We start from the raw sequence: 24,161 nt of genomic DNA on the forward strand, positions 1-24,161 counted from the left end.
TGTTTTTAGATCACCTCCTAAGTGCCACTCAACATCAAATGTACCTACTCCATCTACTTCTAGCTTTTCTCCCTCTAGTTGTGCCTTAATAACCTCTGTGCTCCAGGGGATCATAGAGAAGACCCATGACAACACCTCATGAGTCTCTTTCGAAACTTCAAAAGCTCCTAACCACCATATTTCTTTTTCCGATTGTACACTAAATGATGGTTTCTGAGAATGATCACTGATAGCATCGACTTTTGCAAAAAACATTGCAAAAAACATCGACTTTTGCAAAAGACATACGTTCCAATCTCCGTCCTTTGACAATTTGACATTCATCTAGCTTAAGAATAAATATGAGCTTCTCTCCAAGTACTGAAACAACACAGGAATTGAGTTATTATACTAAATGATATTCAATACAAATAAAAAAAATGACATTACAATTTGTATTACCTTCTGGAGACAAAGCATAAAATTTAACCATAGCTAGTTGTAGTCGTTTCAAGTCAACAAAAATATTGTTGAATTGATGATAACCAAAAGACTTTGACCCATTAGGAACAGTATTGTCTCCCTTTATATTACCACGTGACTTGGTACTCATGGAACAGTACATCATGGATTCTTCAATGTGTTTGTATTCGCCAAGGGATTCCCGAACGAGATCATTGTTTGATTTTTTTGCAAGTCGGACCCTATGTGGAATAGGAAATAAATTCTCGGTGATGTCTTGCTCTCGTAATGCATCTTTCATCAATCCATGAAGTGCATGGTATGCATTTGTGCTGATCCCAACCTCATCACAAGCTCTCTCGACATCATCCTCATACACAAGGTTAGAGATCTTTTTTAGGATCTCCTTTGTGATGGCATCTTTCATGTGTTTGGCCTTTTCACAACCTATGATGTAAAATATATCTTCCTTTGAGATGCATCCTAGGAGAAGATTGCAACGGTCCTCTTGTCTAAAACTTCCACACACATCTTGTATATATGTCCTATTTCAAAAGGTGAACCGAGTTACAAATTGATGGAAATTATTTGAGAGTTATGAACACTGTGAATTAATAAAATTATCTGGTTGCCGTGATCCGCTTCTTACGTGCCCCTCCATTAGAGGCTAAGTTTTCAATGGAAGATAACTCCCTCTTACCCTCACGTATGCCAAATGGAGTGGCTTTTAGGTGTATCATTGCAATCTGTAGCTTAGTTACCTCTGTTTCTGTAGCTTTCATCTCCTCTTTAAGATCTTTGAGTTGTTTCTATGTGGAATGTAGTTGTTGTTGGAGATTTGTGGAATGAATGTGTAACACTTGACATTGTTGTCGGAAATATGCTGACGCACCTGCGTGATTGGAGTCCAATCTCTTACAATACCCAAGAAGACCACGTTCTCTTTCTCCCACATATTTGATTAAGCTTGGGAATGTATGGAATGTCAGATGACATCCCACGAGCGGATCTTTTGGATACAACCCATCATCAAGCCACAAGTCAACATTGGTTTCTCCTCGAAACCGTCGTACGGATGCGGGTTGAGATGTTTTCTCATCATTTTTTTTTGTGGGAGCAAATTCGATCGGTAGACGCAGACTGACATTAGTTGACCTAGTAGATGACGGCGCAGGTGATTCATTTGTTATATCGCGAAGAGACATGGTGGAAAGTTATGATGGGGAAATTTTTTTATAAGATATACTTTTTGGGATAAATAGAAAATTTTTGAGATAAAAAGACTTAAAAATATATTTTTTCATATATAGGTTCAATTTTTTAGCTCAAAGGAGGGAAATTTTTAAATTTTAAAAATTTCAATTTTTAGGCTTTATTAGATGGACGTTTTGATGATGTGGCATTATCTATTTACTCTTGGAATTAATGTAGAGAGAGACCCAAGGAATTTTAGATTTGGAGCTTATAAAAGCTAGATTCTTCTCAAAAAATTATGTTATATATATATATATATATATATGTATATATATATATATATAGGGACCTTTTCAAAGTTTAAAAGATCCATTTTGAAGATTTTATTAAAAAATCATTTTTTGGGGTGAATTGATGCATGAGTTGAAAAGTGGAAGATGTCATAACTACTTACTCTCTTTGTGGAATTAATGTAGAGAGGGACCCAAGGAATTTTAGATTTGGAGCTTATAAAAGCTAGATTCTTCTAAAAAAATACTATTATATATATATATATATATAGGGACCTTTTGAAAGCTTAAAAGATTCATTTTGAAGATTTTATATAAAAAAAAAATAAATTTGGGGTGAATTGATGCACGAACTAAAAAGTGGATTTTGTCATAACTACTTACTCTCTTTGTTTGGTGATAGGTAGAGAGAGAATGGTTCTTCTCTCTACTTTTATGCCTCTCTCTTTTTACTTCTTTACTTTACCCCCTCTCTCTACTTTACCTCATTCTATTTCCCCCCCTCTCTCTCCTACTTTACCCCCTCTTCCTCTACTTTACCACCCTCATTCTCTACTTTCCCCCCTCTCCTATCTAGAGAGAAGTTAGAGAGAGAGCTACAAAAGTAGCCCTATTTATTGCTTTGTTCCCTCCATCCCCTACAAAATTAGCTTTAATCCCTTAAAATTAGGAATCCTTACATGGCCCCAAGGGGGTCCAATTTTTTCCTAATGACATTGATGTTTTCTTTTTCATCTCCAATCCAACATATATATATATATATATATATATATATATATATATATATATATATATATATATCTCTCGTCTCCTTAACCAAACCTATCTCTCTCACTCTTAGTAATTCATCCTCTCTACAAATTTTAGGTTCTCCTTGCTACAGGTACATCTCTCCCCGCAGTATCCTTATTGCCTACGGGCAAGAATAGGGTTTGAGAGAATTCTCTTCTCTTCTCTTCCCTTCTCTTCTTTCATATCTACATTTTTCACATACTAGAGTTATCCTAGATGAATAATCCACATGATGATAATTTCTATCGCTTTCACTCTGTACGATCTATTAGAATTAACGTATGGATTAGCCGTCAACTTATACAATTTCAATAGCGTATAGTATTTCTCTTTGGCCCAGAAAGGCTCAATAAAATACTTTTATCACCGCATCCCATTATACTACCTCTCATAGACCATAACTTTTCTTTTGACATAAGCGTAGTTATCTTGCTATGAACCAAGAGGATTTGGTACACACAATTAATCCCAATCGCTAGACAAAATATATATATTATGGTAAGCACAAAACTACAATTCCAAAGAACAATTCGTAGCCTATTTGGTTAGCCAAGATTGAATGCCATTAACTCATCTATTAACCCTTTCATATTACCCATGATACGATATGACCATCGCCTTGATGTTTTCATCTTTGCGTTGTTTTGACATTCTCTTTTGTGTTCTTTCTTTGTGTGTGTGAGTGCAAGAGAGAAAGAGTGGGGCTTCTTTGATTGCACTTATTTCCAAACCCTAGTCTTCATCGCATCTATGGTTTAAGTCCTTCATATAGTTTTTTTCAGTTCTATCACAAACTCTCAACAACAAGCTAGGTGCTTTCCTAGCAAGACCGCAAATTTCTCGACATATTTTTGGTGAGCTTGACGCGAATCTGCCAAGGTGAGAGTTTGTGGGTAACCATGGGTGATAATGTTGAGCAACAGCGTATGCATTTTCACCGAGCAACAATGCAAATGTTTTAAGCATTTGCAATGTTCATGCAACAACAACATGCCACTGAAAGAAGGGAGATTTTAGCAACGAGGTCCATAAAGGCGGTCATCATCATAATGGATCAGTTCAATGGAAAAGATGTAACCAAGTACTTATGCAAGTATGTGAAGGAGATGGAGCTGCATCGCGTGTCAGAAGGTGAGATGATGTAAAGCTTTGAGCTAGTTGTTGCTCCAGAAACTAGGGAGCATGTTAGGGCATGGGAGAAATTGGGAAGAACTCGATCAAAGTATCTTTAAAGGAGGAATATTTCATGGAGGACTTCGAGAGAGTGACCAAAAGGACATTCTTAGAATGGGTAGTCAAGCCAAAGCAAGGACTATCAATAATAGAGCTACTTAGGGAATTTGAATGGCGTTGTGCACAACTCACCAAGACAAAAACGGCCACTCTAGATGTAGAGAAGACATATCTTTTCTTACAAGCCGCACGTAAAGATTTTCAAGAAAATTTGGAGCTTCTTCTTGAAGATAAAGATGCTGAGCAAGGACTAAAGACCGACTGGAATGAAGTTGAAGGTGTTATCTCATTGTTGCTGTGCCAAATGACAAAGAAGAAGGGACAAGATGATAGTAAACACTACAAGTCCTTCAACCTCAACTTCTGACAAAATGGTAAAGCCTACTTATATAGCTCCTAAATTTGATGAGTCTATGCTAGATGAGCTTGTGAAGGGAATGTGTGACTTGAAGGTGAAGCTTGCAAAGCTTGAAGAAAAAGGCCAACCATCAGGGCCACTTCGTAAGCAAAGACAACAGCCCAAAGAAGTGTTTGTTAATAGATGTATTTGGTGTGATAGTACAGACCATGTAAGAAGGGATTGTGATGATTTTAGTGATGCTTTTTCAAAAGATGTTTTCTTTTTTAAGGATGGTAAAATCCACTTAAGAGAGACAGGTCTACCCTTGAGAACTAACTTCGGGAAGGGGGGAATGGACACCTTAGTTGAAGATATGGCAACTAACCATGCTAGCTCTTCAGTTGAGGCAGCTACTTATGGAGTAAAAATTGAGCATCTTAGGATGAAAAGGTGAATGACCATCATGCTCAAATTTGGCCAAATGTCATGCAATTAGCTAAAAAGAGAAAGCTTACAAAAAGAGATTCTACATGAAGCACGTGATTGCATACGTCTAGAAATGGGATGGAATGATCCATTGGACTCATTGTCAGTGCATGCCTACATTACAAAATGCCAACAAAATGAGGCTATTGTAGAAGAGAAGCGCAGACGTGAGAATGCTGATGAAGGACCATCAAAAAGAGCTTTTAACTAGGGGAAGAAGTGACTCAATGCCTTCCCAAACACCCCCGACACAAGGAGCGTCTCCACCTGAAGTACTCATGGAGGAGTCTACAAACAGGGAAGAAGAAAGAGCCAACAAAAGTAAGACAAAAGGCCCAACTTATAAAGTACAATCTGATATTGAGGTGGCTACAAATTTGAAGAAAGTCTTGGAGGAAAGGATCTTGAATAGCAAGATTGAGTTTACTCTGGGAGAATTTCTTGGCATTGCAAAGCGTGAATTCCATGAGGAGATCATTGACATCATCAAGAGGAAGAGGCAAACTCTTGCTGAAGTTTCTCATCCATAGGTTGAAGGGGAAACCTCGAAGACACAAGGAATACAGATGCAAATAAGGAGGAGGATGATGGAACTGTGGTAGGATGCTACCAATCTAGTGGGAGAGTGAAGCAAGTGCATTTCTCAAATGATGATGAAGAAGTTGAAGCTATTCCTAGGAGTTACTATTCACGAATTCATTGGGAGGGCTACTACAGAAACTTTGGTCAAGGTAGGTGATCTTGAAGAACCATTTGTTGTCTTGATTGACATGGTTCAGAAAAAACATAATGTCAAAGAGTTCTACAACAAGTGCAAATGGCCGATGGACACAGATCATGGGATGGTCAAAGTGACCCAAAAAATTGCATGTATGCAAGATCCAGGTGTCCTGTACAACAATAGGTGTAAAGATTGCCCCCAATAATTCTTTGGCTACATTCTTGAAGAACCATTTGTTGTCTTGATTGACCATGGTTCAGAAATAAACATAATGTCAAAGAGTCTCTACAACAAGTGCAAATGGCCGATGGACACAGATCATGGCTGGATGGTCAAAGTGGCAAAAAATTCATCCGGTGAATTGTATGCAACATGTCCAGGTGTGAAGGTAACAATAGGTGATGTAAAGATTGACCAAAACTTCTTTGTACTGGATACATCTTCATATCATCTCATCCTTGGACAGCCCTACATTGTGGGAGTTCGAGTGGAAACAAAGGTAATGGATGATGGTTTAGCATATGCTAGGATACGCAGCAAAGATGGTAAACGTGCTATCCAATTCCTCACAGTTTGTGTAAACCATGAAAGAAATCGTGATAACCTCAGAGAACATCCTCTACCAAAGGTGAGCAAAGAGTTTCATGACCATAGGGAAATGATGGGTTTTGGCCAAGTACCATTGTAAAGCAGGATTGCAGTGGTACAGAAAGAAAAATTGTCTCATCTGATCCAAAAACAAGTGAAACTTTCTCAACATGCTCTTTGAAAACAAGGAATGGATCAGTATGTTTTACAAAACTTGAAGATTTGAAGAGATGTGAGAGGCAATATGTGCATAATGTACAAATAGGCATGAAAAAGAGTGGTTTGCTAGAGCCTACTGAAAATGTTTTGGGTTTGTGTGAACAAGTTTCTTTTGTAGATGCTATAATGGGGTCTAGTTTGCATCTTGAAAATGAAGTTGTGGAAGTTCGCTCTATGGAAATGTATCAAGTAATAGAAGCCTTTAAAGAAAACCAAACAGTTGGTCCAAAAGTCCATGTTGAAACTAAATACAAGAGTGTAGCAAAGAAGGTGAAACCAGTAGCTTCACCCTTACCACCCAACAACAGGGAAAAGATTGAGCAGGCTTCTTTACAACCAAGTTTGAGGAATCCTAAAAAGATTGGGCATACCTTCACAAAGGAGTCTTTCCAAGCGTTGCAGATTGGTCGCGAGGAGTTTCGAACACAGGAGGAGACAAAGTGCTTCAAAGAAATTATTTCAAAGCATGGTAAGGCTTTTGCATTTGAGCCACATGGCCTTGGAATCTGTGGGCCTATTCCGGTTCCAAAGGCTCATTTTCCAAAGTTAGTAGAGCTACTGAATGAGAAAATTAAAATGGGAATCTTGGAGCCTTCTTGTGCTCCATACTCAAATAGGTGGTTCAGAGTTCCAAAGAAGAATGGTTCTCTATGCTTCATCCGAGATATGCAACCGGTGAACAAGGTGACAATTAGAAATGTAGGTACAGGTCCAATTGTGGATGAGTTTGCAGGGAGGACAATCTACTCAATGGGGGATCTCTACTCAGGGTATGATCAATTTCAGCTTGCAATCAAAAGCAGAGACTTGACAACCATGAGGACAACTTTGGGTTTGGTAAGGATGTGTACCTTGCCACTGGGAGCAACCAACTTGGTTGCACATATGATGAATGGGATGAATAAGGTCTTACGTGACTTTATTCCTCAAATCACAATGCCTTTCATTGATGATTTGCCTATCAAAGGATGTGAAGAAAGTGACAAAGATGAAGCTTTGGATCTCCAGGGATGTCGCAGGTTTGTGGTAAATCACATAAATGATTGTGATAAAATTTTGTCTAGGTTGGAAGAAGTGAATCTTACATTGTCAGGGAAAAATTCTATGTTTGGTGTCAATGAAGTGCTCATTGTGGGGCACATGTGCGGGCCATATGGAAGGAAACCTTGTCCAAGAAAGGTAGATGCCATCCAAAGAATGAAAGAAACATGCACTAGCATCACTGAGGTTAGAAGGTTTCTGGGAGCATGTGTCTTCTATGTTATTTGGATTCCACATTATGCATGTGTAGCTGATCCTCTTTATCATTTTCTTAGAAAGAATCAAAAGTTTAAATGGACAGAAGCACATGTAAAATCCATGAAAAAGCTAAAGGCGTTGCTCCAGTCAGCACCAACTTTGAGAAAGGTAGACTATGAGTGTCAAAGGCCAGTGATTGTGACATTAGACACTAGTCCTACAGGGATTGGATGGGCAATAGGGCAAGATGACGAAGAAGGGCACAGGTATGTGGTACCTAAGATTTGGAGCAAAGGTACTAAATTCTCGCCAAAGAAACTATCCACAAATAAAGAGAGAGCTATGGGGTATGGTTACAGCCTTGAAAAATGGGAAAGAGTACCTAATTGGTGCATGTGTGGTTGTAGAAACAGATTGTCTAGCACTTCTTGGGATGATTATAAGCTGCTCAACACCAGACATTGCTATGTTGCGGTGGATTGCCTACATTAAGGCCTTAAATCTTGAGTTTAAGCACATTGCAGCTAAAGACAATACAGTGGCAGATATGCTATCAAGGGCAATATATGAAGATGAGTCACAAATGATTGATGAGGGAGATGATGTAGGCACAAAGTTCTATTCTATCTCTCATGTCAAAGGTAACAATGTCTGCATGACTAATTCACTTGAATTGTTCTTGAAAGATCTTTATGAAGGTGATTGGCTTCTTATTGGAAGCTACTTTAGTACTCTAACAAAACAGGATGATTGGTCTGAACAAGAATTCAAGAGGATACGTAGGAAATCATATGGGTACTTTTTGGGGGATGGTTACTTGTGGAAGCATCCTAAACAAAAGGGTGCTACACCACAACGGGTTATATGTAAAAAAGAGACTCAAGTAAATCTCATGCAAGGGTTTCATGAGAGTCTATGGGCTGGACACAGAGGTGTGTGGGCAACTTTCTCCAAGTTGAAAGAAAAATATTGGTGGAAGGGTATGTATAAAGATGTATCTCAGTTTGTAGAGTCATGTATAACTTGTCAAATGTATTCAAATGTCTGACATTGTGATGGATTGCACCCTACATATCCACTAGCCATGCACTATAGATGGGTTGTGGATCTAGTCACAATGCCTTTAGGACTCTGGAAGATGAGATACTTGGTTCTTGCACAAGAGGACCTAACTAACCAGGTTGAAGGAAGAGCATTAAGGACTAAAACCACATAAGCTGTGTGAAAATTCCTTCTTGATGAGGTGATTTGCCGTTATGGTTGTGTGGGAAAAATCACTGCAGATAGAGGTGAATTGGATGCTGAAGAAGCAAGGGAGTTCTTTTCTAGATTAGGAATCAAGTTTTCCCTTACTACAGCTTACAACCCTGAAGGCAATGGAAAGAGTGAAAGAGGGCATCCTCCTATCATCAAAGCTTTGGCCAAGGCTTGCAAAGGAAGAGTTGGTGAGCGGCAAAAACTGTTACCATATGCTTTATGGGCTGATCGTACAACACATAGCTCAATAACTCGCTATATACCTGCGGAGCTAATGTATGGTCAAAATCAAGTGATGCCGATTGAAGATACAATTCCCACATGGAATGTACTACCTTGGCAAGAGGGGCTTAGAAGGGAAGATCTCCTTGCACTACGTATAAGGAAACTAGAGAGAAGATCTGGAGACATTGAAGTTGCAAAAGAACGACTCAAAAATGAAAGGTTGAAAAACAAGGACTACTTTGATAAGCGGCATCGACTCAAGAGAAAATCAATTGACAAAGGTGACTGGGTTTTAGTGTATGATAGTAGCCTTGATAACCAGGACATAGTCATGCGTAAGTTCTCAAAAAGATGGTTTGGACCGTATGTTGTAAAGCATGTGCATGAAAATGCTATTTATAGCTTGTTTGAATAATATGGTACAGAAGTAAAGATTCCCATTGCAGGAAAAAGGATCAAAATGTTTAAGAGAAGAGGAGACAATGATCTAGAATGTTGATGAGTAAGAAGAGCAAAACACAGGTGAAGATCAAAGTGAACATGAAGCTCTGGAATAATCCACTGAAGAAGAAATCAAGGAAGATGTACAAGAGGGCTGATCTTACAAAGAGACAATGTGGCACATACCGGAGGATGCGCAGGTTTAGAGGGGCTGGATGTCGTGCTGTGACATGTACATAGTGGGAACTCATGGTACAAGAGTTATCTTCTAACATTTTAGATACATAATTATATTTCCTAAAATGTAAATATGCATATTTAAGTATAATAATAAGCTTTCTATCTCATCCTATTATTTTTTTTCAAGGGTAACCTATTCTTACTTTACCCATCAGAAAATACTATGGGAAAAGCGTCAATAGCTCCGCCTCTTTAACTTGGGGCAAAAAAGCATTGATTCTTTATTTCTACTATCTCATTATCATCTCACACCCTAGCTAGATCCTATATCTAGGGTAAACTCCAATATATATATACTCTATGAATTTTTATATTTTTCTTATATTTCTTTTTAAAAAGCTACTAGGAGGGAATCAAATCCTAGTGGGACACTAGGTGGCATGATTTCAAAGATACACTTATTTTAATGCATTATTGCAAACATGATTACAAAAATTTATCAAGGAGCAATGTCATGATTTCATATGGCATGAGGTGTCCTTTGGAATCAAATGTAAGTCTACGCTAAGGGGACCACAGGAAGACCTTTGCTGCCAGAAATGGACCCTATTTTGATGATTTCTTTACACAAGGTTCCAATCTGAATTGGAAAACCATTTTAAAATGGAAGTCGTAGCTAATGAGCTGAATTTCCTGCCCATATTTTTTACTTTTTTATTTAGAGCCACGGTTGAGGAGATATGATCAAAATACTGGACCCCAGTCTGCCCACATCATGTAGGGACAACTCATTTCCAACTTTTCCAGTTTCTCTTCACACTGCCTCCTCTCTTCCTGTGTAAATCCTTGGGGCTTCCCTTCACCTATAAAAGGGGACCTCTTCTTCCTTGAAAACCACTCAAGCATTCAAGCCATTGATGAGAGGAATCCATGAGGGAGTGAGTAGTAATGCCAAATTGTACTTAGCCATTAACATAAGCCTAAGCCTACACTTTCTCCTAGAGGAAGGCTAGCCATTCTTGGACGCAATCCTTGGAAGATCAACTCTAATCAAAGAAGGTCTTGGACTTGGCGTATCAATCAAAGTAGAATTCTCCCCTCTTCTTCTATCTCCATCAATAATGGTGCCGAAGAATTTGTCAAGTAAGATGTGTTCTACATTGATGTTTTCTTGATTTCTTGTTGTTTTCTTTCTCATATCTAATCCAACATATATATATATATCTAATCTTGTCTCCTTAACCGAACCTATCTCTCTCACTCTTATTAATTCATCCTCTACAAATTTTAGGTTCTCCTTGCTACAGGTACATCTCTCCCCGTAGTATCCTTATTGCCTACGGGCAAGAATAGGGGTTGGGAGGGAAATTCTCTTCTCTTCTCTTCACTTCTCTTCTCTCATATCTACATTTTGCACATACTATAGTTATCCGAGATGAAGAATCCACATGATGATAATTTCTATCACTTTCACCTTGTACGATCTATTAGAATTAACGTATGGATTAGCCGTAAAATACACTTTCAACAACGTAGAGTGTTTCTCTTTGGCCCAAAAAGTCTCAATGAAATACTTCTATCACCGGATCCCATTATACTACCTCTCATAGACTATAACTTTTCTTTTGACGTAAGCATAGTTATCTTGCTATGAACCAAGACGATTTGTACACACAATTAATCCCAATCGCTAGACAAAATATATATATTATGATAAGCACAAAACTACAATGCCAAAGAACATTTCGTAGCCTATTTGGTCAGCCAAGATTGAATGCCATTAACTCATCTATTAACCCTTTCATATTACCCATGATACGATATGACCATAGCCTTGATGTTTTCATCTTTGTGCTGTTTTGACATTCTCTTTTGTGTTCTTTCTTTGTGTGTGTGAGTGCAAGATCAGAGAAATAGTGGGGCTTCTTTGATTGCACTTCTTTTGAAACCATAGTCTTCATGGCATCTATGGTTTAACTCCTTCATATAGTTTTTTTTGAGTTCTCTCACAAACTCTCACAGTCATAAGCCGGGTGCTTTCCTGGCAAGACCGCAAATTTCTCGACAGCGCCCTGTTCGGTTTGAACGATTTGTTGTGGCACTTTTTTTATAGAGTATATATTTTATTGCAATATATTTTGATCAAAATATGTTATTCGGATATCCGCGTACAATACGGATATACAATGTATAATACCGAATTATACGTACAATTTTTGTTGTACGGACGTATAAATGCAACCTAGGTTCCTAGACCATGTTGTATCCCATGTGACAACATGTGCCAAAGAAAACCATACATGTAGGTCCATAACTGCATAATGGAAGAATGTGTGTTGGACACTATGGTCCAAAATACTTTGCTCCTACATGACCATGTCATGTCTCTTAAAGAGAAAAATGGATGAAAACATAGAAGTTTATGCATCCTACTTGGAAAAGTAAACAAAAACATATTGAGAAAAGAAACAAAATCAAATTAGATTCGTACTTGGAGGTCGAACATAGTGTTCACTTACCTGCAGTCAAAAGCACCTGCCCAAATTTCCTGCCTGCAAAGGCCTAGGAACACTAATTGAAAATCAAGTAGTAGTAAACATGTAACCCTGGGTATTTTCTTTGCAATCCAAACCCCTTGATTAAAATCTACATTGTCAAACCCCTTGGTTATACTTTGCAAGGAAAGTGCTAAACTATCAGCCAATAGTAATGGAAGTCAACTTTGGAAGTTGAAATTTTCCACTACCCCTTGGTAGCTTGTGGACTTCTTTCCTTGAAAGTGCAAGTGTGAAGGTTCCAAGAATTGACCATCAATACTTAATAAGTGATTTAGTGATCACGATGTGGGTCTTACCCAAAATTTTACTTGTATAAACACTCTCAATGCTATAGATAAAATAGGAGATCCACTCAAGTTTAGCCATATTCACAAACTGGATATTTTCTAGACTCGAGAATCCATAATTTTGGGTTTTTGTGAACAAACATGCTATCCGAATTGCTTGCTTCATCTACACACCTTGGTAGAGATAAACAATTTATGAGTTTGAGACTTTCAAAAAATCAACTTGATTTTCACACTTAAAGTATGTAGTGCTAAAGTAATGCCCAGAGAATCATTAATGGAAAGACGCTTGCTTGTCCATTAGAATCAACGGGTACTCAACTAGATAGAATTTTTTGATCTTGAAAGTAATCACTGATGGTTTACAAATAGATGGATCTTAGCCCTTTGCAAACAAATGGCTCTTATTCCTTCCTATTACCATATCGGTCTAGAAAGATTTTAGTAAATTCCTGCCTAATTTCTCTTTTCTCACAGAGAATTAGGAATGAGGGAGAGAGAATACTGGGCTGAGAAAAATCCCTTATTCTACTATGTTGTATGCCCCTTGCGTATGTCTCTATGCAGACAATGACTGTACTAGAGTGACTTAGGTATGACACTTTTCTTATGAATAAACATAAAAAAGATACGTTTGAAGACATCAATTACTTTCCTCATCTTTGACAGAGTAGCTATTTTGATAGCGAAAGCGTATACAATGATGGGGTGTCGTATATCCATCATACTAGTACGTCATGCATACATATAAAAAATATAGAATAATAAGCCCTTGGTTTCAATGACTGTCTCAACCATGTGAGCCCTTGGTATACATGCCTTGCAAGATTACACTAGCATGGATACATCATAATATGTTGTTGCGTAAACTGTGAGCTTATATCCACACAGTGTCAAAGGTTTGTGCCCTTATCATTGATCTGAAGTCAATCGATAATACCTTGTCACCTAAGAGAAGCCTTGATTTGCATGAAGTCTAGCAAAGCACTTTGCTTTATAGAGTTGAGAAATCTTTTTCAAATAAAAGGTTAAATTATAGAAGAAATTAACAAGCATAACTTGAAATTTACTAACCTTGTCTCCCACTTGTGGCCAGGTTTTTGGTAATACATAAGTAAGAAATTCGCTCGAATTTGGGTTCTAGCCATATGTATCGCTCAAGTGAGTTAGTGTATGTATCATATACACCCTCTTGTGAACGTAAAAACCTACAGACATCTTGGCAAGTTTCCTCCAAGTTCATATGCTAATAGCATATTCCAAACTTTGGAAACCGCTATGCCAAAATGCCGAAAGGGAAGCCTTGCTTCACATAATTACTCATGGAGTTCTGGTGCTCATAGCTGACAGATACTCTTGCCAATTTACAATGTCATAGCAAAAGAAAGTCGACCTTGCCGAGCATTCATAGATAATCGACCTTGCCGAATTGTACAATGTATTGAAAAAGTAGAAAAATACTTGTAGGATATGTACCTCACACCTGCTTGGCTTGATTACTGTTGTCCTTGACCATATAGATTTGTCTTAATCGATGAATGTTGAAAAATAGTTTTCCTAGGAGCCATGCCTTAGAAAAATTACAAATCTTGAATACGACAAAGAGAAACTCCTATCGGTTTCTCAATTACTATAAGAGACTGAGGTCTTTGCCGCGCATGACAACCGTGCCAGGATGAGAGAGAGTAGAGAGAAGAGGACTGAGGGAAGAGAGAGAAAAAATCTTTTGTTTTGCCTCAAGAATTTTTGTGCTGATACCTTTAGATTTTGCTGCGCAAATAGCTTTGATATTTGCCTCGATTATAGCCTCATAAATACGCTAGAATGAATATAATATATCCTATTGATATGCTCGTCCATGTCTCTCCTTTATATAATACAAGATATATAATAAAAGTACTTTCATTTTGTATCCTCTCTATATACTATAGTTACTTCCTAGTTCTCCTCAAAACAAATCCAATTTTTAGGATTCCCTTGGAATATTCTATCCCCGGCCCCTCCACCCCACCCACCCCAAAATTTCACATCAGTAGAGACTGCTCACTTCGTTGTCCTCACCAGTTATGTGTCATGCGTTCGCTTCCAACCCAACGGTAGCTTAGTCTTTTGTGAGCCCCCTCTCTTCCCCCCCCCCCCCCCCCCCCCCCAAACCCTCTTCTTTGTGTGCATGCCTTTTCCATCCACGTCCTCCCTCGTCTGGCCCACACATACATCCTAACAAATTCATCCCTCTACAAAGACCACCTCACCTCAGCTCGCCTTGTGGCTGCTCGTCATGTCTACAAACGAACGAGCCATAGAGAGAAGAAGAAGAAGAAGAGTATTTTAACGTCATAGGAAACTATCCCAAGAGACCTTAAATATCTATCTGATGGGGAGAGTTGAACTCAAGGCTTGTTATTCAAGAGGGAAATGGCATAACCAATCTACCACACTTGGGTGATAGAAAGGTTATACCATTTTCCTCTTGTTATTAGCACACACACACACACACACACACACACACACACACACACACAAATAAGAGTATTTTAACGTAGTAGGAAACTATCCCAAGAGACCTTAAAGATCTATCCGACGGGGGGGAGAGAGAGAGAGAGAGAGAGAGAGAGAGAGAGAGAGAGAGAGAGAGAGAGAGAGAGAGAGAGAGAGAGAGAGATCAAAAAAATGTGTTACAACATATGGTAGTAGAAGATCATTAACAAAGCATTCATAAAAGCAAGTGATTGACATTAGATACAACATCCTCATTACAATGCATTACAATATGACATTAATTAATCATCCACTACATCATCATTGGCTAGTTCCATAGCCATAACGTGGTCTATGTGGAGTCCCAGTTCATCAAAATTAGCAATATAGCGATCGAAACGATCATCCTCATCATCATTCTCTTCTTCTAGCTCTTCATCTTCTATGTATCTTTTCTCTTCTTCATCGACATCATTATCATTTGCTTCATCAAGAGGTCGTGCATGAAGTTCTTCACCTTCCATGTCTGCTTCATCATCATCATTGTGTTCGTCCATAGTGGTTCCTATGTTCGATGCATCATCTAGTACACATCTTTCCCTTGGAGTGACTTGTATGACAAACCAAAACCTTCGTTCGTAAATACTTGGAAGATAGATCACTTGCTCACAACTTTCTGGAGAGATGTAGATATCACTTGTGCCTGTATGGAATCTCATAGAGTCCACCATGTAGATACCGCTTGCATGTCTATATGAAACGCCTGCAAACCACTTCACATCGAACACATACTTTCAAATTGTTCAAAAATCTACTCGGTATATTCTTTGGATAACTCCACAATATCTATTTTCCATATCGTTTGGAGTTTGCGCATCAAAATTGCCCATCACTCCACTATCATTTGTTTTTTTTTTTTTGTCTACAGTTCAAAAGTGCCTTCCTTCATGCCACATAGAGTTGAACATCATTGCTTGTTGAAAGTAGAACAAGTTTGAGTATAGGTAGCTATATAATACTTTATATTGTGCATAATGAATTTGATTAGAAATTACCTTTGGTAGACAACCTCGTGCATACTCCCACTCCTCATCGCTAACATGCTCACCATCAGCTTTAGCTTTTGTCATTTGTTCATGCAACCAATTGCGCATTGTTTATGCAACCAATCCTTGGCTCTTCTTTATCAATCCATAAACGTGGTATTGTTTCATCCACTATAGCCAAGTACTCATAGATGTACACAAACGACTCTTGAGAAATCCATCCTTCCGCCATGCTAGCCTCTAGCTGTGAACGTAGCCTCACAAAGTCCTTGAGTGTCTTAAGAAAACGCTCAAGGAATAACATCCAATGGGAATGGACCACTCCACAAATCTCTACCTCATCCACAAGATGCAATATAAGATGGAGTTTGCTCACTAGTATGGACATGGGAAAGATCTCTTCAATGAGAACAACTGCTTCTTTGGCTAACAATCTTGCAATTGGTATGGATATGGCTTCAATCCCCTTAGAGCTAACCACTTGACAAGATCTCCCATCTTATATATAGCATCGTGTACTTTATTGCTTCCACATCCACTGATGCTCAATGGTAAGATGAACTGCATAGTGTTTTCAAAAGTAATAACGTGAGAGTAGCAATCCAGTAAGATAAAACGTAAAGGGTGGATAATCTCCTAGAGCATCTTGTGCCAATCGTGGGATTTCAACCCATGTAATAGGGGTTCATCACCCTTGTTTGCCTTCGAGAATGCTCCCTTTAAAGACCGCATGTAACTTGTAGGCCTTCTAGTGATGGAAGAAATAACGTCTTTCACTTTGATTTGATCAGTGTTTGATAGGATCCATGGTGCCTTTGGAAGAAAATAATTCCTATTGTCTTCCATCACCAGTATTGTTTGACGCTCCGTTGGGGGTAGAGACACATCGTAGATACGGATACTGATCGATAGCTCCTTTAACTCATCAATAAGAGGGGCTAAATACACATCCAAGTTTTTGACTTTGTGCTTTTCAAGGATCAATAAAGATAGCATGATGTAGCCTTTCTTGGTGCTTTTCCAAGGGGGGAAGTTGTAATTGATCAAGACAACTGGCCATGTGCTCCATGACGTACAGTTGGTGTGGAAAGGGTTGACACCGTCACTTTGCAAGGCCCAAACAAAGATATCATGGGTCTCCTTTGAACGCGGGCCATTTTTACTCATGTGCTTCCATGCTTGTGAATCTGTTGGGACACACATTATACCATCCTTAGAGAGATTACCGGCATGCCATGTAAGGAGTTTGTTGAAGGTCGTGGTCTTGAACATGTATTGGATACAAGGGATGAGGAAAAAATGTTATAAAACTTTCCTTGGTACCAGGTGAGTCTTCTTTCTTTCCTCTAGATCAATGGGAAGGTCTTTGTATCTCTCTTGACCATACTTTTTAACACATGCATGTATCTTTTTGTAGCCCATACCTAGCACATTAACAAATTTACGAGCATTAGTTCTATCTTGTAGCATCCTATGACCCTTTGGAAGTAGCTTCAATAACAGGCTGCAAAAATCAAAGTTTATTTAACCATTAGTTGCAAAGTTTAGTTATGAAAACGCTTTGAAAAAAGACTGTGAAAAATCTAAGTGTACTTAACCTTAAAAGATGATCAATGCTTGTATTGCTCATTGTAGATTCAAAATCTCTAACGAAGCATGGGGAATAGAGAATGAAGCTCCGGGATATATAGGTGTCTTACTTGCAGCCAAAAGAGTATCCTTCTCCTTTTGTGCAGTCTCTTCGCATCCACAATCGTCATCGTCAAGCGGACCCTCGTCGTGAGCGAGAAGCTCAACAACCAGATTCTCTATAATTGTATCCTAGTTCCTCCATCTGGTGCGGCAAATCTATCATCTCCTCCTCCCCATAATCACCTGCACTCGATCTCGAACTCTCGCCCATTGTTGGTGGAGGGACAAACCTATTTTCTTGCAATTGTCTCTCTGACTTTCTCACTTGAGAGCCTCCTCCTACAACACTCCCGTGAGGAGCGATATCCATGTGCGAAATTTTGCAAAGATTGATTATTTGTGTTCGTGGATCCTCCCACATTCCATAGTCCTTGACATGCTTCAAACAGACTTGTTGGAGTTTAGGAATGGCCCTTCTGCAATGCTTGCACAGACACAACAACCTGTCGTTCAACCATCAATCGCGTTCCACCGCATTGTCTGGTCTTCGTCCCACATTGGCACTTGCATCTTCCAAATGCGAGAGGGGAGTTAGGGAAGGTGAACAAGAGCTTAAAATGAGAATTATTTTGCATGTCTAATAGATTCTTCTTAAAAGAAGTGGAGGGAGAATGTGGACAAAAGAAGGGGGAAGTGATCATTTTTATAAAAAAAAGCACCCATGGGTATAATAGCGGCAATGACGCAAATAGCACGGCTATCAGCGTGGAAAAAAATGAAAAAATAAAATAAAAAAGGCAGACCGTTGATTTTTTTACCCTATCCCACTGCCAAAACAATCATGCCAAAACAATCGCGATGATCTCTGTGTTTTTTCTCCTCTTCTTCTCTTCTTAGAACTCTCTCTCTCTCTCTCTCTCTCTCTCTCTCTCTCTCTCTCTCTCTCTCTCTCTCTCTCTCTCACACACACACACACACACACACACACTGAAAGGGCAAGGGAACTGGAACATGCTGATCACCACCCAGCCATGCCCTATATAGGCCCTTGGCCTTCTAAATATAGGGACCCCCTTGACTGCATGTCTGTTCTGGCCCTTGTCCCTGCCTGGTCCTACCATTGACCTCACATTAGTCCCCCCTTGGAGAAGCGCTTGCATCCGTGAAAACACAAGTGATGGTATCTTCATAAGAACACTAATGTTTTCTACTATGACATCCCTCATGGATCCAACGGTTCATTTGAGCGAAACCCGGTTCAGTAGGAGGTTCAATGAAACCAAGAGTAACATCTTGATTTTCTACATTGTTGTCCATTTGCAACCATCTCATGGTACCGGTTCCTATCCAAACATAGTGTGTAGACTCCATTTAGAACGCTCATGAGCATGGTAAACGAGTTTATCACAACTAAGATGTACCAAAAAGAGTACTTCTTGTCACTTTCCATGAAAATAACTTGTTGACATAACTCATCAGCCAAGTTTAATTCCTTGACTTGTTCCCCCATGTCCTCATTAGTAAACAACCCCACCCTAACGAGTGTTCAAGGTTGAGAGCTTGACTTATACATGAAGAGACTAAAGCTAGTTGCAAACATGCGTTAACTAATATTAAGTAAAGTCCAAGAAGAGCGATAAATTCTTATTAATTGGAGTGCTTATCCCCTTGGATAACTGACATTACTGATGTGTGTTCCCCCCATGGTTTACAGACAGTCTTCCGAGATGACTGGTAAATGGGAATCACAACATCGTATAACATTGTTGAGGAATCAACAATGTTCGGAATCCACAAACACCCAAACCGAGCCATGACCTCTATTGGTGATTAGTAGACCCAAATGTAATCTCATAGAAATACTGCACACAGAATGCAAAAAGTAACAACTTGATGAATATGAATGCCGTTCCAAATCAGCCTTAGCTAAACACTAGGGCCCATAACACCTAGTGTGCATGCATTTAGAAAAAAACAGATCCGAACCTGTATATCCATGATTATCCTTGCCAATACTTATGGAAAATGTGATGCGTGGAATGGAAATGGTTCTGGAAAGAAACTAAATACTTTCAGATGCAATCATTTGTAAGCCTTGCTGAAACGTCTGAACCAAAATAGAAGGTGAAACAATAGTCACTTCTAGGTACAAACCATGAAACTTTTTCATTAACAACTCATAGCCTGTAAAACAACTATCTGTAATGTTGTTTAGAAGCACTTGTACCTTAACAAGTCATTCTAAGTATCCGACGATTTTTGGCCACCACTGAAATTGCTCCTGATACGTCGTGCTGAAAATGGTCTAGAAAACAGATTGGACCAGCACCTAGGGACTTTGTTGTGACACATATTTGAAATTGGGGACGCCATTGTCAGTCCCAGAGACTCATATTCGTCACATGTGGACTAAGGATGTCTAAAAAAAGAACATCCTACAAGTACAAGATGTACTTGTGTGTGGAGGTACATATAAACACTCCGCGACAAGAGTGAGAGGGACCCTCATTCATTGCTCCCCACTGGCTAAACCAAACTCCTTGAGTCCCTAGACCATGTTGTATCCCATGTGACAACATGTGCCAAATCAAATCCTACAAGTGGATTCATAACAGCATAATGTACATTGGACACTACGGCCCAAAATACTTGTTTCGACATGCCCTTGGCATGGCCCGTGGGATTGAACTGAAAGTTCAGTTACACGTATTCAAATGCACAGGAGTACGTCTCCCACCTGTGGAAAAATCAAGCAACATTTTACTGTGAACCCTGGGTGTTGCCTTCGCAATCCAAACCCGTTGGATAAAATCTACGAAGTCAAACCACTTGGTAAGACCCTTTGTAGAAACTGCTCAACTAGCAGGTAGCGGTAACCAACATAGTTGACCGTGTACAGAATGATGAGAATCAACTTGAAAAGTTGAATTTTTCCGCTACCACGTGATAGATTGCAAATTTATTTCCTTGAAAGTATAACGGGAATAGATCAAATTGTGATCCTCAATGCCTATGGGGTGATTTAATAAGCACCCGCGAGGGCGTACCCCAAAACTATGATGCCATAGACACTCATAGTGCTATAGAGAGAGCAAGAAATCCACACAAGTGATATGCCTAGCTCGTATCAACAGTCGTGCTGTCGCAACTGTTTGCTGACTCTAAATTCCATGGTATAGATCCGCTCATGTGAGTTTCAAATTTAAACTCAACTTGAGCATCACACTAACTCCATGAAGTGCAAAAATGACACCCTAAACATCCGTAATGACAAGACTTTTGATTTTCCATTAACGTCGAGGTGTTTGATGTGTATTCCACTGGGCAGATCTATTCAATCTGAAGAACAAGCACCCAAGGAATGCCAACAGTTAGGTCTTACCCGATATTTGACAATGAATCTTAGCCATTGTGTGTGGGTCATAACTGTTATGGAAATTAGTGTTCAATCATGGAACCGATGAAGACTAATTTGGATGGTATCTTGCCCAATTTTTGGCTGAGAGTTAGAGCACCTTGGCTCAGGTTGACTCACTAGCTAGACATGTATCAAAAGCTTCTTAGAAATTTTTCATTATTCTTAAAGAGAAAAAAGAAAGAGACAGAAGAAGAGCATGTTGGGCTAAGGAACTTTCCTTAAATGTTTAGAGTGCGTGGCCAGAATGTGTTCTCTTAGACATCTCATGCCTGATTGGCAGCTTATCCTTTAAGCATACCACCATCGAGCGAGGTAGCAGAAAAAAACACAAAACATGTCCTGACCCACCTACCCTGCAGGGGTCGTGTTTTTTTTTTCTTCGTAGTGTTGTTGTGTGTTGACAGCAACCAAAAGTATGTGAAACAATCCAAACTTATCTTGTCCTTGACAAGGTGTGTGGTGTTATAGAGGAAGCGTAATCCATGATGTGGTGGAGTTCAGTCCACTTGGCTAGCATGCCTTGCATGTAATGTTGGAATCTCTTGGCTACTGTGACGGCCTGAAGCGTGAGAGCCAAAACCATAAGTGCCTTGCCAAGTGGTGAAGGCGTGTGACTGCTAAGTACATGGGGTTTCCCGGCAAGATTTCAAAACCATAAGTGCCTTGCACATTCTATAGTGGTAGTGATACATCATAACATGATGTCACTATGACTAAAATGGAAACAAATTTTTGATCGTACTAGTTTTCCAAACTTGTGTGCCCATGCCCTTGATACCAAGTCAATGGACAGTATCTTAGCACGAAGACGAAGCTGTGCTTCATGTGAGACTGGTTGTCCTACTCTAACCAGTTGTCTTGTAATGCCCATGAAGAAATAACACTACAAGAGCTTGTGTGCTCTTGTGACGCTTATAGCGACAGAAATACACTGGGTTTTTAAAACCCCTGACGTCACTAAAAGCGCCGCTATTAGCGTCGATACGGGAACGTCGCTATATGTGTCGCTATATAGCGACACTGCAGGTCCATAGATAGCGACGCTTATAGCAACGCTGCAGAGCCTTATATAGCAACACCCATAGTGACTCCCGAGATTCAATGCCCTGCCACCCATCAACCATATTAAATGTTTCATTGGTCTATTTACCTCTGAAAAAAAGTGCAAAGGTAAATATAGACCCAAAATAGTCACCCACAAGACAATATAATCATTCACTCCATCATCCATAGTACATATTGTTTGCAAAATAAAGATACAAAAATAACAAGCGTTAATTGATGGAAGTAAATAAATGACAATTGTACACAGCAGCAAAATCACTTGATTATTAATCATTGCAAATGTAATAGTTACAAACCATTGTCATTATTTAAAAAATATACATGGTTTTAAAAATAAATAGTTACATGGTCCCATGATACATAAGCTATGACAAAAAGAAACTAATGCTATCTAGCTATGGCTAAACTGACAACGTCTAATCAGACGTTGTCGTGCTGTGACACGTACATAGTGGGAATGCATGCTACAAGAGTTATCTTGTAACTTTTTAGATACATAGTTATATTTTCTATAATGTACATATGCATATTTAAGTATAATAATACGCCTTCTATCTCATCCTATTATTTTTCTCAAGGGTAACCTATTCTTACTTTACCATCAGAAAATACTATGGGAAAAGCATCAATAGCTCCGCCTCTTTAACTTGGGGCAAAAAAGCATTGATTCTTTATTTCTACTATCTCATTATCATCTCACACCCTAGCTAGATCCTATATCTAGGGTAAACTCCAATATATATATATTCTATTTATTTTTCATATTTTTCTTATATTTTTTTCTAAATAGCTACTAGGGGGGAATCAAATCCTAGTGGAACACTAAGTGGCATGATTTCAAAGATACACTTATTTTAAAGCATTATTGCAAGCCTGATTACAAAGCTTTGTCAAGGAGCAATGTCATGCTTTCATATGGCATGAGGTGCCCTTTGGAATCAAATGAAAGTCTAAGCTAAGGGGACCCTATTTTGATGATTTTTTAACACAAGGTTCCAATTCCAATTGGAAAACTTTTTTAAAATGAAAATCGTAGCTAATGAGCTGACTTTTCTGCCCATATTTTTACTTTTTTATTTGGAGCCACGGTTGAGGAGATATGATCAAAATATTGGACCCCAGTCTGCACACATCATGCAGAGACAACTCATTTCCAACTTTTCCAATTTCTGTTCACACTGGCTCCTCTCTTCTTGTGTAAACCCTTGGGGGTTCCCTTCATCTATAAAAGGGGGCCTCTTCTTCCTTGAAAAGAACTCAAGCATTCTTAAATACTTATTTCACCGGATCCCATCATACTACCTCTTATAGACTATAACTTTTCTTTTGATGTAAGCGTAGTTATCTTGCTATGAACCAAGAGGATTTGTATACACAATTAATCCCCATCACTAGATAAAACATATATATTTGGTCAGCCAAGATTGAATGCCATTAACTCATCTATTAACCCTTTCATACTACCCATGATACGATATGACCATAGCCTTGATGTTTTCATCTTTGGGTTGTTTTGACACTCTCTTTTGTGTTCTTTCTTTGTGTGTGTGAGTGCAAGAGAGAAATAGTGGAACTTCTTTGATTGCACTTCAGTCCGACCCCTAGTCTTCATGGCATCTATGGTTTAACTCCTTCATATAGTTTTTTTTGGAGTTCTCTCACAAACTCTCACAGCCATAAGCCCGGTGCTTTCCCGGCAAGACCACAAATTTCTCCACATATTTTTGGTGAACCCGACGTGAACAAGCCGGGGTGAGAGTACATAAAGATGGATAGCAAAGTGGAGCAGCTATATGCTGAAATGAAAGAGCTTGCAGACAGATGCAAATGGCTTGAAGAAGAAGAATGGATTCAAAAAGCGATTGAAAGCGCTAGGTACTCCGTATATAATGAGCTTAATATATTCGAAGGCTATGATCCAGAAGGATATCTTGAGTGCTATGTGACAGAGATGAGGCTTCAAGAAATTCCAGAAGCTCGAATGATTACAAAATTTGTTGAACTTGTGAGTGATGATTTCAAGCACCAAGT

The 24,161-nt window shown here is 39.0% G+C and overlaps 1 protein-coding gene and 2 pseudogenes across 1 annotated transcript; all 3 read right to left on the reverse strand.

Annotated features, from left to right (window-relative positions):
• Positions 1-1,052: 1,052 nt before the first annotated feature.
• On the reverse strand, positions 1,053-1,646 carry LOC147459693 (uncharacterized; annotated as a pseudogene).
• Positions 1,647-15,271: 13,625 nt separating this feature from the next.
• LOC147459694 (uncharacterized) lies at positions 15,272-15,526 on the reverse strand. Its single transcript, XM_086509884.1, has one exon. It carries the CDS (start codon positions 15,524-15,526, stop codon positions 15,272-15,274), a length of 255 nt encoding a protein of 84 aa, XP_086366010.1.
• Positions 15,527-15,548: 22 nt separating this feature from the next.
• On the reverse strand, positions 15,549-17,182 carry LOC147459695 (uncharacterized; annotated as a pseudogene).
• Between the last annotated feature and the right edge of the window lie 6,979 nt (positions 17,183-24,161).

This window comes from Adiantum capillus-veneris, chromosome 4, assembly GCF_014529385.1.
Source record: "Adiantum capillus-veneris isolate H3 chromosome 4, ASM1452938v2, whole genome shotgun sequence".
NCBI classification, from domain to species: domain Eukaryota; kingdom Viridiplantae; phylum Streptophyta; class Polypodiopsida; order Polypodiales; family Pteridaceae; genus Adiantum; species Adiantum capillus-veneris.